Below are 15,752 nucleotides of genomic sequence, written 5' to 3' on the forward strand. Positions count from 1 at the left end.
AGTGTACCACAGGTAAACACTGGAACCCATTTTTGTGAATATATTGAACTGAAATACAGACCTTGGAACAAACATTTTTTAAGAAATTTGCCTTGTCAAGACTTTGTTAAGAATATGAAAGTGCATTACTACTACTGCTAATCATTATGGGGTTTTTAGGGATCAATAAATAGTAGAATGAGATTTTAAGAAGGAAAAGTAGAAGGATTTTACAAATCTGGAGAGAGAAGTTGGGAAAGCCTATATAAGGGGTCTCTCCCTCAATTGTTCCATTGTCCCCTAACTCCTTGAATTCATTGCTGAAAAATTCCCTGATCATTATTAAATGGCACCAATAGCAACTTTGACCATGTGGTCTTCTATGTTAAAAGTGTATTCTTACTTTCCCTCCAGTGTACTGTGTCAGTTCATCAAATAACTAAAAATGAACCTTGGGTTGATGCAATCTATTGCCTGGAAAATATGAAACAGGCTGAAAAAAAAAACAAATCTTGCATTATTTTTACCACATTCTATATAGGTTGAAGTAATATCAGGGTTGACAGCTCTGATTGCTTTTCATTTCTATAAACAATCGGAGCCAAATTTTCAAGCATCAGCAGCTGAGACGCACCCGGCAAAATCCATGTGTTTACCCATTGCACACAGGAAAATACCCATCTCTGCCTGCCAAAGAGCAAGTCAGTGCATAGGCCAACAGGAACTGGTGGTGCTCACAGGGACCCAGTATGTGTGCAATTACTGACCTCACACACAACTCCAACATTTTGATCATTCAACATCTGAGAGGTAAAACTTTCACATGAAAGTCTCAAAGAAGTTGGTTTTAACCATAGAATTTAGTTCTCCTGGGAAAAATGATGATGATGATGATGATGATGATGATGATGATGATGATGATGATGATATAGAACCTATTTAGAAAACAGTCTCTTATTTGCATTTCTTTAAGAATAAAGCTCCAATGCAGGTAAGCCTTAAAAAACAATAAGTATTAGTCAGGATCCAGATTTGGAGCAGGAACCAGGAGGATGCATGAATATGTTTTAATCTGGTAAACAGAAATCATAATAATTGAATCTGGTCCATTAAATTGATGCCAATCTGAAAACAGACTTCTTGTTTAATATGGAGGCAAAAAAAATTTATTTGTATGCTTTTCTTCTAAAGCGGTGATGGGGAATATTTTTTTTCTGCCAAGGGTCATTTGGATATTTATAACATCACTTGCCTCTATATTTGGCCAAACCATTTAATTAATTCATCCCTATAAAACTACTAGATTTGGTCCAGGGAATTTCAATTCCCTGCCTGCAGTTGCTGTGGCAGCCCCATATCACAGGTCTTCAAGGGTCAGCAGGCCTGACATTCCCACCCCTGCTCTAAAACCTAGACAAAAAAAAAGGCAAAGAGAAATTATGGCAGGTGAAATCATTTGCACCCAAATTTATGAACTATCCAAGCAAACTAATCACAATGGAACATACCCACCCAAATTTGGGAAGCCATAATACATATAGAGTTAGGATTTCTGGTGTCTGCCTTTAGTGGAAAATCACAAATGGGGACTGGGAAGATTCTCACTAGGTTGGGATGGCTGGAGGATCCATTATTTCATACTCAAGAATGGTGTTAATTTATATTTGTATCACATAATAAGCTTATTCCTTCTACAAGCCCCCAAGACCAGTTGTCGGCAAAGCAGACTAACCCCAAAAGGCAGCTTATGTTATGGTATGTCTCCCATAGAAGACGATTAGCAGATTTCTTTTAAAAGCATATAAGCCCTGAAGGTTCCTCCCCGAGGGGAACTTCCACACATGGAGCCCATTCTTTGCTTCTTATATGCTGGGCAGAATAGTGGGATGATGGATGGAAGTTGTCAGTGATGCATTGTTTCTTTAGCTGCCTTCGAGTTTTTGCTGCAAGGGTCCAAGCCAACTGGCAATATGTGGGGATCGCACAGCACACCTGGTTGTAACTGAAACAAACTGGTTGCCACAAGATGAAGAAATCTCTGAAACCTGCTGCTAATGATTTATTTCAGGGTATAGTCTGCAGTGTGCTTACTGCTGAAGGGTTCTTTCTCTCTTTTTTAAAAAAAATTGTATTTATTGGTTTTGCAGGTAATCAGTAACTATGGGATGTGGTGGATGGCAGAGCTGACTGGTCTTTATCCTGAAGAAATATTAAATCACCATCACACACACACACACACACACACACACACACACACACACACACACATACACACATTTCCCTCAGGACTTTTTTTTTCCTTTTCTAAACCTCCTGCCCAAAAAACCTGGCAACCCAAAGAGCTGCAGAGATCAAGGGGGAAGGACCCCCCTGAAAAAAGAGAGCCATTAGGCATCAAATTTAACATAATTCCCCCAAATCTGACTGCAATTCTCAATTATGTGAGGAAGAAACACAAACAATGTATTCAGCACTCCTGCATATTTCTTCACTGATGTATTTCCAACTGTCCTGTAGAGGTTTTTCTCCTAGCTTTGCCTAGGATGTTTTAAGCTTTGTAATTGTCATTTTCTCTTAAGTGTTTGATCTAGGAGATGAGGCACTTTTAAAGGTAGGCTTTTACACTCAGGCACATGGAGAAGGGGTGGGAGGAGGAAAAGAGTTTGAAGAAAAGCAATTTACTTTGCCAGTAGTTTTCTGTTTTCTCCCACTGTTATTGAAGACACTTGTGTTTAAATAAGAGCGATTTTCCTCTATGATTGTGATATCAATCTGTTGCCCAGGAAATGATTATGAAGTCACCAGTTTAGCTTATAATTTTACTGAAAGATCAAGAAAAAGAGAGATGGGCTGTGAAGCCGAAACCCTCATGTAACACATGGGTATCTTTAATCATCAGCAATATATGAGTTGTCATCTGCAAAAGATTAATAAGGCTTTCAGTTTTACCAAAAACTTTTTAATTTTTTTTTAAACTCCATATTGGTGCCTATTTACCTTTCAGTTGATTTAGCTGACTTAGGACAAATTAACAATGATCTAAAAGAACTTAGGGGATTCTATAGGAGACACAAGTAGTAATAACAGCAACCATAAATAGCCTCCAACTTGGGTAAACCCTGGGATCTGACGGGGTTCCTTAAAGATTATTATAAAAAGTTAAGTGATTTATTGGTCTCCCATTTGGTCCAGATGTAGAATTTTGATCTAAAGAAAGAATTCCTCAAGTACTTCCAGGAGGGACTCATTCATTGAACTTTAGCTTAACCGGGCAAATTTTACCTCCTTGGCTCTGAATTTAAACTTCTGACAAAGGCTTTGTTTAACAGACTGGGGAGGGAAGGAGAGGGGAGAAAATGACATCTAATTATTCACAGTACTTAAAGGAAAATAAGCAGTAATGTGTTTTATCAATAACTGGAAAATTCGAATTAAATCCTATCAAGGAAAAGTCTCCAATAACAAGAAGGAATTTGGGAATTGTCCAAACCAGGAAAAGGTGTGTGGGCCCACCATCATTTCAAAAATTTAAGACCAAGATAAACTCCATTCTAGAAGGAATAACTTGGGAATAATCCAGTGAATTCATAGATTAGAAGAATAAGGAGAAAACTATTGCAGTTCAGATATTGAAGGGATGGATGTCAACATAAATTTGTATTTAAAAGAGAGACCCATCTCTTCCAACTAGCAGTCATCAAAATAATGGCATCACAGTCTTTTCCTTATGATCCTTCCTAAAGCCAACTATTTTTAGATAGCAGTATATCACATTTCTCCTATGCCAGTCCTTTAAAAAAAGCTAAGAATAATAGAATTGGAAAAGACCTTAGGGGGTTATGCAATTTAATCCACAAATGAATAAAACCTTACACTACACCAAATTCCACAAGTGGTCATGCAGTCATTGATTAAAGACCTTTAGTGAAGGGAAATTCCCTCCTCAAGCAAGTAGACTTTTGTGTAGCTCTGTTATGAAATTTGTTCATTTACCTCTGGGGAACCTCCACCCCTTGCTCTTATTTCTTTTCTTTGGGGCTAAGGATAACATATATTTCCTTTAATACAATTAAATCCTTCAAATATTTATGGACAGCCCTACCACCACCATCACCACCTCAATATTATCATCCAATATTTAGTTACTCTTCCTACCTTTAGGTCACCTGCCACTGGGTTAAGAAGGCCATCTATACTTTTGTCCAAGTCGTTGATAAGAATATTAAGTAGAATAGGGAGGAGATGAAGTACTGACCTTTAGCATAGGCAATGTGAATGGCAAAGTGGTGACCAGATGCGAGAGATATAGAAGCAGAAATGGAATTTCTTTACTCCATCTTAATTAGTTTCAATTCCTGTGACCAGTCCTAATGAAGCATCACCTCAAAGACCTCCGCTGTCCTGCTCTCTTGAGCATTCTCTGATTTATCAGTGTCCAGTTTAAAATGTGATGCCCCAAGTTGAACCTAATTTGAGATCTGACCTTGGCAGAGCAAAGCAGAATTATCCCTTGCTTGGATCTGGGTTCAATACTTTTCTAAGAGCATCCTTCTAAACTCACATTGGCTTTCCTTCCCTGCTATATTAATGAATTATATTGAGTCCATAGTACATTAAAACCTTTATTTGCTTCAGATAAATTATTGTTTTGCTAAAATCCACACCATCTTATACTTGTGAAGTTATTTTTAGTTTGAGTCTAAGACTTGATATTTATTCCCATTAAATAACATCTTGTTGAGTTTGAGAGGTAAAATGGTGTTATGAAAGATTTCTGGACTGGGAGTGAGGAGAAACCCCATTTCCTTAGGCAGGAAACAAGATAGCTGGACCTGGAGTCTGGAAGACCTGAGTTCAAATCAAGCCTCAGACATTTACTAGTTATGACTTTACTAGTTATGTCACTTAAGTACTGTTTGCCTTAGTTTCTACCATTGTAAAATAGGGATGATAATAATAATAATACCTACCAAGGATTAGTGAAAGAAAAAATTTGTAAATAATTTGTAAATAATATTTGTAAATAAGCCATTATTAAGCATCGACATCAACACTAATATCTGATACATGATGCTTAATAACAGCTTATTCCCTTTCCTTAGTCCCTCCCTTTAATGCTTACTAGTTGTGTAAACCTGAAAAAAACAAGTTAAATTTTCCTTATGTCAAATGAGAATGATAATAGCATTCATCTCATAGGGTTATTATGAGGGTAATATGACACAATGCATGTTTTACAACCCTTATAAAATCATCAGCTATTATTGCTGTTGTTATTGTTTGAAATAACATTCTAGCCTGTTCAGACTTTTTAAAAAATCTATATCCAAGGTATTAGCTCCATCTCCTACCTTTATGTCATCTGCAAGTTTTGTAAGTTGCTTTTATCCAAATCCCTAATAAAAATACTAAATATAAAAAAGAGCAAGGGTTGAAGCAAGTATGAGTGGGGTATAGATGACTGGTTGGTTGTTGTCCTCCATTTTTGAAGACCACCAAACGGACATCACTGTGTTAGATTCAAGTTACAGTGTGGCCAACTATGGCTCAGAATGCTTTATTACAGGTCAAATAGTCCATATGAATATTTGGTGTAGATTCTCTAAATTTGTGCATCTCAAATTTCTTTTGAGTCATTTTAATTCTGTTTTGCTCATGGAGCACAGTGCCTTCTTTAATGTGGATATGCCTTGCTGGGCAGTCCATTGCCAGTATCTCCCATATTATATAATCAGTTCCAAAAGTTTTTTGGAAAGACCATAAGAGTGTCCTTGTATTACTTCTCCTCAAATGGGGTGGTGATTACAGACATGATGGAGTAGGAATAAATATTGATAACTCATTGTATATTAAGGGTAAGGAAAAATGAAGAGTCCAAAGTGATTCTGAGATTGAGCCTTGATTAAATGGAAGAATGATGGAATCATCCACACAAATAGGGAAATTAGAAGGAAGGGAAAATTTAGGGGCAGATGATGAGTTCCATTTTGGATGAAGCAAATTTGGGGTGTCAGTGGGACCATTCAGGCAGAAGTACCAAAAATGTAGAACTAGGAGTTCAAAGAGAAGATCAGAAATGTATTAGCAGGCAGTATGATGGTCCAGAGACAAGATAGAATTAAAGTCAGAGTCTGGTATGAAATCTCAGTTATGCCACTTATTAGCTGTGAGCAAGTTACTACTTTCTTGGGAGTTCCTTTCTTCATACATAAAATGAAGGCCTTGGGATAAATGAATAAAAGACTTTAAGCTATAAATTTATGACTTTGAGATGCTATATATAGAGAGATTTAGGAGTAGTGTTAAGGGAGAAAGTTTGAAGGCTGTGGATAAAATGTGGGGGCATACCAACTCTCAGAGTTCAGGGGAAAGAAGATGGATTACAAAAAACAGTTAGAAGAAATAATCTTATAAGTAAGAAAAGCACAAAAGAAAATGGGATCACATACAGAAGTGAGAAGATTGTACTGAGGAGGGGGTGGTCAATAAGGGAAAATGTTGCAGAAAGAGACTTTGAAAACAACAGTTTTATTAGGAATGGGCACAAAAGTCAGAATGAAATGATTTGACAAGTGAGTTGGTTATATGAGGAGGAGACAGTAGTCAGGATAGTGCATGAGCCCTGCACCTGGAATGAGGAGGATGTATATATCCATGTGCCTGCATTCAAATCTGATTTCAGAGCCATACTAGCTGTATGACCCTGAACAAGTCAATTAACATCATTGCCTCAGTTTCCTCATTTATTAAATAAGCTGAAGAATGAAATAGCACATCTCTCCAGTATTTTTGCCTAGGAAATTCCAAATGGAGTCACAAAGTCAAACATAACTGAAACAACTGAACAATAATTATAAAAGTGAAAAAATAGAATCTGAAAGTATGAAAAAAATACTTCTACAAATTTGTCAGTGAATAATGAAGGAGAACCTCAGAGAAGAAACTCAAAGGAAAGTACAATTCCTGTTACCCCAAGCTTTGGAGTTAGAAAAGGAGGGAACAAGTCAAAGTCATCTATGAAGATGTCTATGAAGACAGGATGTCTAGCATCTGCAAAAATGTCTATGATGATGTCAGGGAATAGGATTTTGTTTTCTGGACCAGGACTTAATAACAACAATAGCATTTATATGACACTTTTAATGCTTGGAAAGTGCCTTATATATATTATTTAATTTTCTGCTTACAACAACCCTGTGATCAATATTCTTCCCATTTCTGAAGTTGAGAGGTTAGATAATTTACTCAGGGTCACAGAACCTGTGAGGCTCCTGACATATCTTCCTTCAATGGTTTATTGATTTCTTTGTGTATGAATCATCTTGCTATACAACACTACCACTTATTTCTATTCTCATCTGCTTCTTTTAAATATAACATAATATATAGTTATATATTATAATACATAATTATAATAACTAACAATTTTTGTCATCATTAGCTAACCTTGCCACACAACTTGTCTGTGCAGGCAGGGGTTACCTATTCTTGGTTTCCTCTGTGTTATAGTGCATTGCTGTAGCAACTTGTAGAAAACCAAACTGTGGCAACTGTGGTATGTCTGCATTCTCCTGCTTTGCTTTGCTTTGCTTGTGTGGCCCAGAGTTACATTTACTATAATTAATGAGGCACAACACAGAGGCACCTGAAGAAGAGACAGTAATAACATGTCCTGCAACTTTGATCTGAGAGTCATATCTGATTTTCAATATTTGAATTCAATCCTTTTCACAAGTGAAGACTTCCCATCATTCACAAGTAAAGAACTTCCCAATGACGGGTAACTTCATGATGGAGAAAAAGATGCCCAAAAGAAGGAAGGGGAAAAAAGTCTTTAAAATAGCTCAACAAATTCCCTAGTTTTATTCTACAACATATTATTAAAGAGAAGGCCTATGGGATTCTGGGCAAGTCACTTAACCCTAATTGCCTTGCAAAAATAAATAAATAAAAGCAAAGATAAAAATAAAAAATAATAAAGAGATGGCTTCTCAGCACTAAGATAGGAAAAGTCAGAATGGTCAGAATGTCAGAAAGAGCCAAGGTGGGTTCTTCCAGAACAGCTCATTCAATAAATCTAACCAGGTGAACTTCACTCTTTTTTTTGACAGTTATTGGATTAGCAAACTAGAATTATGGAGATATCTAGTACCTAGGGGCAGTCAGATGGTGCAATATATAGAGTTCTGGGCTTGTAAATAGAAAGACTCATCTTCCTGAATTAAAATCTTGTCTCAGATCCTTAGTAGTTCTATCACCCTGGGCAAATCACCTCACCCTGCCTCAGTTTCCTCATCTGTAAAATGAGCTGAAGAAGGAAATGGCGAACCTCTCCAGCATCTTTGCAAGAAAACAACAAATGGGGTCATGAAGAGTCAAATGTGATTGAAATGATTGAACAACAAAGAACACCTAGATGCCAGAAGATAACTGACAGTGTCTCCTGTGATATCATAATCAAGTGAATTTATATCTGATTGAATGTCCAGACTCAATTCACCATTAATATATCAGTACCAAAGAGCACCCTAAGGATCTGTCCTTAGGAACTATTCAAGAATTTTATATCCATTTTGATTAAAGGAAACTGATCTGATTTGTAGCTAACATGAAGCTTGAAGAAAAAGAGAATGACATAAAAAGAATATAGAAATTTAGAGGTCTGAAAGGGAGTGTTGTCAGGGCCATTCCTCCAATCAATTGTTAAGAAAAGAAATCTAAGTAAACATTGACCTCTAATTCCATTAATGACAGGACGAAGAATTATACTGAATTTGAGCTGATATCTTTCATGGATGTTATCTCCTCTTCACAAGGGATTTATGCTTAATTTTTCTTTAACCACTGAAAGATATTACTAATACATCATTTTTCCTTGACTGCTACTGAGTTATTGATGTCATCTTTGTTGCAGGCTACTCTGGGAAAGAGAATTCTTATACCCATGTAACTGAGACACAAGAAACATAAAAAGTGGTACTTCAAATAAAAAGTGGTACTTAAATGAAACTTAACACTTTACCTCCTCTTTTTCCATTTATGTATTAATTGTTCTTTGATGTAGCTGAGGGAGTCTTAAGTAACTTGGAGGAAGGAAGGAAGGAAGGAAGGAAGGAAGGAAGGAAGGAAGGAAGGAAGGAAGGGAGGGAGAGAGGGAGGGACGGAAGGAAGGAACCAACAGTATCCTTCAAAAATGTTAACAATTTAATAACAATACCAAAGTGAGCTTTACATCTGAAGCACAAATATATGACTTCTTATGTACAAGTGTGCTCAAATCTTTTAGTTCACTGAATGGAGTGATCACTTATTTAGGTTACAGGTAAAGAAATAACGAGCAACTCTTCATCAGGTTAAAGGAACCAACAATAGATAAAGTGTCATTGATATAACTTATATGCCAGGTTTCATGATTTATTGACATGTCTCCTATTTGATTAAAAAGAAACAAATAATCTTCATTCTTCAACAAGTTTAAGTATCAAACAGTTTCATAAATCTGGGTGAGCACTGAATTTATTCCAACGTCAGTTTTTGTAGGACCCTCCTTTTCTCTAGGAAGGCTACATAGAACATTTTAGTAGAACACTCGAACTCTATCTGGGCTTTGGCATAAGATTGAAAAGGTAGGACAAGGACTGCAGTTGAGAAGAAAAGACGTGGTACAAGGAAAACGGATAGAGATAAGAAATTATCCTAAACATGTGATCCATTAGCATGAAAAGACGATTCCTGAAACAATGTTGTATAATTTTGATTCAAGAAAGCATGCACAAATGTTTTTATTTTCATGTATACCCTGCCTAACAAACATTTGATAATGCAAATCTTTAGACAAATTACAGAAATCTAAATGTTTAAAGAATTTGGGCACCATATATGATTTGAGCTCTTTATCCTTTGCTATTTCTGCAAAGTGAATTGGTAATTTATTATCTCAGTATAAATGACTGTTCTGCAATGTTGTCATCACAGTCATTATTGTTGTTGTTTTGGGTTTGTTTTTTTTTAGTATTTTTTGCAAGGCAATGGGGTTAAGTGGCTTGCCCAAGGTCACACAGCTAGGGAATTATTAAGTGTCTGAGGCTGGATTTGAACTCAGGTCCTCCTGACTCCAGGGCTGGTGCTCTATCCACTGTGCCACCTAGCCACCCCTATTGTTGTTTTTAAAGCTGTTTAGGTGACATAGCATCTGTCACAGTATGTGCTATAGCCAGAACTCAGGTCTTTCTGCCCCCTACCCCTACCTCCCAGCTCTCTCCCCATTCTACTTCTGACTTATCCCACACTTTTACTAATTAGCCACCATTTATTTGGCATCCATTGTGCTGAATGTGAAGTGATACAAGGAAAGGCAAACACAGCCCAGCCCTCAGACAGCTCACAAATTCTCTGTTCAATTTCAGTTAAAGTAAACCAGATTCAAATTGTGACCATTCTCATGGATATGCCTAACTCACAACTTGCCTACAGGGAAAATGCATATTGTGAAACCAAAGCAAAAGTTCAGAAACCAGTGAGTAAGCCAGTGAGACTTTGGAAAATTTCTTCTACAAGTACAATAATAGGAAGTTTATGATGGAGTGAGTTGGGCACTGAGAACATTTGCCATTCATCTCTATCTGACATCTAAGAGTGACTATGCTTTGTTCGTGTATAATGTGATAAATGGAAGAAATCTTCAGGGAATAAACAGAACAGCAAACTCCTTTGCTCTTTCTATACTGTACAATCTTTCTGGCTCCCAATCTAAAAAATCTTTAAGCTGTTTATGAAAACAAAGCGGAGCAAAAATCAGGGGAAAGAAAGTACCTACATCCATTAGCTTAACTGAGCTGAGTGTCAGCTTCCTCCTCTGTGATCATGATGATGATAGTGTTTATATGGCATTTAAAGATTTACAAAGTAAGTTATATATTCATCTCATTTTATCCTCGCAGTTACCCTGGGAATATCCCAGGCAGAGACAGACAGAGGTTAAGCTACTTACTTAAGACACAGTAAGTGTCTAAAGACAGATTTGAATTCAGGTCTTATCCTGACTCCAGGTCCTAACTGCCTAATAAAGATAATAACAACAGCTGCATAAATATAGTCTTTCTAAGTTTTCAGAGAGCTTTACAAATATTATCTCATTTTATCCTCAACCAACTCTAGGAAGTGGATACTAGCTTTGCCTCAATTTTACAGAAGCAGAGACTGAGGCAGACAGAATTTAACTGCCCAGGATCACACAGTTATTGTCTAAGGCTGCATTTGAACCCAAGTCTTCTTGATGCTATCCATTTACAACCTAGTTTCCTAACAAGAATATTAACACTAGCAATAGTGTTATATCCATAGTACCTACTTCATATGATTATTATGAGCATCAAATGAAATAACAAATGTAAATTACTTTTTAAACTTGAAGGTATAGGATAGACATGAACAATTTAGCTGACCCTTTCAGCAATTACAGCTTTTATCCAGAATCAAAAAAAAACTAATTTCATTAACTATGGTTTACATTGGAATAATAATGAATCTCAAAAGGCAATACTCTTTTAAAATAAATTTCTTAAAATAATTATTATTTTTCTGCTCATATACTAAAACTGACAAGAATTCTACTTGGCATTTCAAACATAATGCTCTTGTTGCTAAGTAAAATTCATATTTTGATGGTTTTTAAATCAAATACTGAAAAATAAAGAGCTTATTTAGAAAATTTACTTATTCATAAACTAGTATGTGGAAAGATGGGTCAGTATGACATTTAGCCAAATGTCATTGTAAATGTGTGTGTGTGTGTGTGTGTGTGTGTGTGTGTGTGTGTATAAAGACAAATATATACCTGGTAATTGGAAATGGTTGACACTGTTCTTGTTCATAACCTTGAAAACTAAAATTATTAAGAATTTGAAAAGCACAATACATGACTCGGATTTATTTGACTGGTTTCATGAGTATGCTCTGAGTAAAGATATCAGAAGGATCATTGAATGAAATGCAAACTCAAAAGGTTATAAGTTCTATTTTTCCTTCTACATGAAAATTTCCAGTTAAAATATCACACCCTAAGACACACTTTCACTAGAAAGTTGTTCTCACATTTTCCCCAGGAACTTACTTTAGTTTGTTATAACTTAGAAAAGTTCTTCTTTCCTGCTCATCTAAAATCCCTCCCAGTAAAATTCTTTTGGAGAAGAGGAGTTATGGTTGAGACAGTTATTTTGCAGGATTTTTTTTGGGGGGGGGGGTTAAGTCCTTTTATTTTCATTGTTTTTCAAAACTAGAATTTCATTAGTATAAAAATTCCCTCCTTCAAAATAGATCTATACATTATCTATAACCATTCTTGTGAAGTTGCTTAGGATACCAGGTGGTTAAATAACTTCCCCGTGGTTACACAAATATGTGTATGTGTCAGAGGTAGAATTTAAATCCTGCTTATCCGATAGAATGTAAACTATTCTTGGTGAATAGGCATTCTTTCATTCTTTTATTTGGCTGAAACCTAGTATGATACCCAGGACATAATTAATAAATGTTTGTTGACCAGTTACTTGATTAATTATGCAATGTTACTATTAATAATAATGATGATGATGATGATGATGATGATAACAAGAATCAAGAACAGCAATAACAAATAGCAAAGGTCATGTAAATTTGCTTTTAGAAACAAGGGTTTATGATCACAAGTCGGTCATTGCCAACAAAGATTATGCAAGAGTTTTTTTTATTTTCCTTTAGGATCCTGATATAATGATGATTACAAAAGGAAAAGTAAGAAGCTATGAAACAACACTTGCTAAAATCTAGATCAAAAGCTTTCAGGTCCCTTTGTGGACTGAGAAGAAACATCTTATATTGACCTCAAAATATACTCGAAAATTCAACAAATTAATTGCACTGGAACCGAATCATTATCATAAAGTGAAGCATTGTCTATAGTCATAAAAACCAGTGTTATCAGACTCAGAATTCCTGTTGGCCACATGTTGACTTAGAAAACTACAAATTAACAGTATCTATAGTTTATTGTATGTTTACATTTTAACCTGGTTTGGGTCCCACTCAGGAGTTTTACCAGCTGGAGTTTACTACCTGATTCATTAAACTCAAAAACAAGCAAAAAAAAGTGTTTCAGGAGATATCTCCGTAACAAATATTCCTATTTTCTAAGAAACACAAAGTGAAAAGTCTTCAAAATATAGAGACCTACCAGAGGAAATGGAAACCATGTGGAATGGGATGAGAGATATATCATCCCTTTGATCTTAGCTACTACTGGAATTGTACAAAAGGATGCTTTACAGAAGCCTATAGATTATAAGCTTATATCCTAACACTTTTTAAAAAAAAATACAGAAAGCACATAATAACAGGAGAGCAACTTGTCTTTAGACCATTTCTATTTGAAATCTACCAATAAAGATGAGAAGAATGAGATTAAGCTAATAATAATAATAATAATAACAATGATGACATGATATGACATTTCTGAATATGCCCCTTTAAGGTTTACAAAGTTCTTCCCCACAGCAGCTTTATCAGCTATGTAATGTGAATTTTCAAATGATATGCTTACTAATATAAGGTTGCTGCAAACATCAAATGAGGACATTAAATAATTTTTTCCTAATCATAAAACTCTACACAAATATACATTACTATGGCCAGTGTTTTTTTATCTCAATAATTATTCTTCCTGAAAGGGGTGAGGAGTGACAGTTTTACACCAGAAAGAATAATCAAATGGACCAAGAAAGGAGGCACAAAAGGAGAGGATGGGCAAAACCAAACACACATACTTAGATTAAGCCTATTTTGAGAACTTAAGAGACTGATATGCAGTGGATGGAACATTTCCTTTTTTCTTTTTTTAAGATATTTCGAGGCAGTGGGGTTAAGTGGATTGCCCAAGGCCACATGGCTAGGTAATTATTAAGTGTCTGAGGTTGGATTTGAACCCAGGTACTCCTGACTCCAAGGCTGGTACTCTATTCACTGGGCCACCTAGCCACCCCTGGATGGAACATTTCTAAAAGAGATATTATGACCAGATATTAGAAAGTGAAAAAGGTTAAGAGGGAACAAATCTGCCCACAGTAGGACAAGTATGGATATATTAGGAATTCTCATATAGTTTAAGAACAGTTCACTATATGAGATCTGAGGCAAGTGAAGTTGATCTTCCTTCTCCCTTTCCTTCTTGCTCCATGCTACCACCACCCTAACTCTTAAGTTGTTCATCTGTTACCATTGTAAGTGATCACTTGATCTTGGTAATTTTATCTGAAACAATCACAAGTCTTGGGTGTTTCATAATACATAGGTAAAAGGTATATTTTGTAGTCAATGAATCTATGTCTTGTTAACTGACCTGAGAGCAGCTTGTTTCAACCCTATGCATTCCATGGGAAAAGTCATCAGTGAATGTAATTGCATCTGAACTTATCACATCATGAAATGAGGGCCAACCTGGGGAGAAAGATATAAGAACAAAAAGAGAGAGAATGAAATAAACAACTTTCAGTTAGAAATGTAACTTTATTTCTTTAATTTTTATTTTGTTTTAATGATATTTTCAAATTACCTGTAAAAAAAGTTTTCAACATTCATTTTTCTAAAATTTTGAGTTTCAAAATTTTCTCCCTCCTTCCCTTCTTTCCCCTTTACTCAAGGCAGTAGGCAATACAATCTGATATGGTTATACATGTACAGTCTTAACAAACATCTCTCCATACTTGTCATGATGTGAAAGAAAAATCAGAAAGGGGAAAATCACAAAAAAACAAAAAAATTTAAATGAAAATTGTATGCTTCAATCTGTATTAAGACTACTTAGTTCTTCCTCTAGATGTGGATGGCATTTTCCATCAGAAGTGTTTTAGAATTGTCTTTGATCACTGTGTTGCTAAGAAAAGCCAAATCTATCATACATGATCATCACACAACATTGCTGTTACTGTGTAGAATGTTCTGGTTTCTGCTCACTTCACTCAACATCAATTCATAGAAATCTAGAAATGTAATTTTAAAGATTTACTAAACATAGTATAGGCAGCTAGATTATACAATACGTACAGCACTGTCTCATTTTCATGAGTTCAAATCTGATTTCATACGTTTGCTAGCTGTGAGACCTTGGGCAAATCAGTTAACCCTATTTGCCTCAGTTTTCTCAATCTGCAAAATGAAAGGAAATGGCAAACCACCATTTACCAAGAAAACCTCAATTAAGGGTCATGAAGAGTCAGATACTAATGAAAAATGACTAAACAATATCAAAAACATAGTATAGAATTCTTTATGATTCACACAACTTGAAGGGGAAAAGCATACTACAGTTAACAAAAGATGATAAATGAAAGAAGATAATAGTTGATAGATAAATGATTATGGATGGATGGATGAATGGTTGAGTGGGTGGATGGATGACTGAATGGATGGATGGATGGATGGATGGATAGATATATAGGCTGCAAAGCGATACATTTTGTGGCTATTTTCATTTTCAAAGACCATTTAGTAACTTGTTGAATGATGATGAACAGAACTGGTAAATACTGAACTTTCATCAATAAAATCAAATCTTCTCAAAGTATTGAAATAAAGATTCCTTCTTATAAATCTCTCACCATTTCCAGTTATTTATTGATATCATTGTGTTATTTTGTTCCACCGTATCAATTCCCAAGTGATGAGTATAATTTCAAACATGTTGAAATATGAAAAAGAAGGAAATAGAGTTGTCAAAAAGACTCTGATCAACTCTAACCTTG

At 35.5% G+C, this 15,752-nt stretch overlaps 1 protein-coding gene across 1 annotated transcript in view; it reads right to left on the reverse strand.

Moving 5' to 3' along the window:
* The window catches only part of LEMD3 (LEM domain containing 3), a 286,239-nt gene that overhangs the window by 5,457 nt on the left and 265,030 nt on the right, over nt 1–15,752 (reverse strand). The window contains 1 exon segment of the mRNA XM_074226213.1: nt 14,351–14,448. Coding sequence (XP_074082314.1) covers nt 14,351–14,448 — 98 coding nt within the window.

Source organism: Macrotis lagotis, chromosome 2 (assembly GCF_037893015.1).
Source record: "Macrotis lagotis isolate mMagLag1 chromosome 2, bilby.v1.9.chrom.fasta, whole genome shotgun sequence".
In the NCBI taxonomy this organism is placed as follows: Eukaryota; Metazoa; Chordata; class Mammalia; order Peramelemorphia; family Peramelidae; genus Macrotis; species Macrotis lagotis.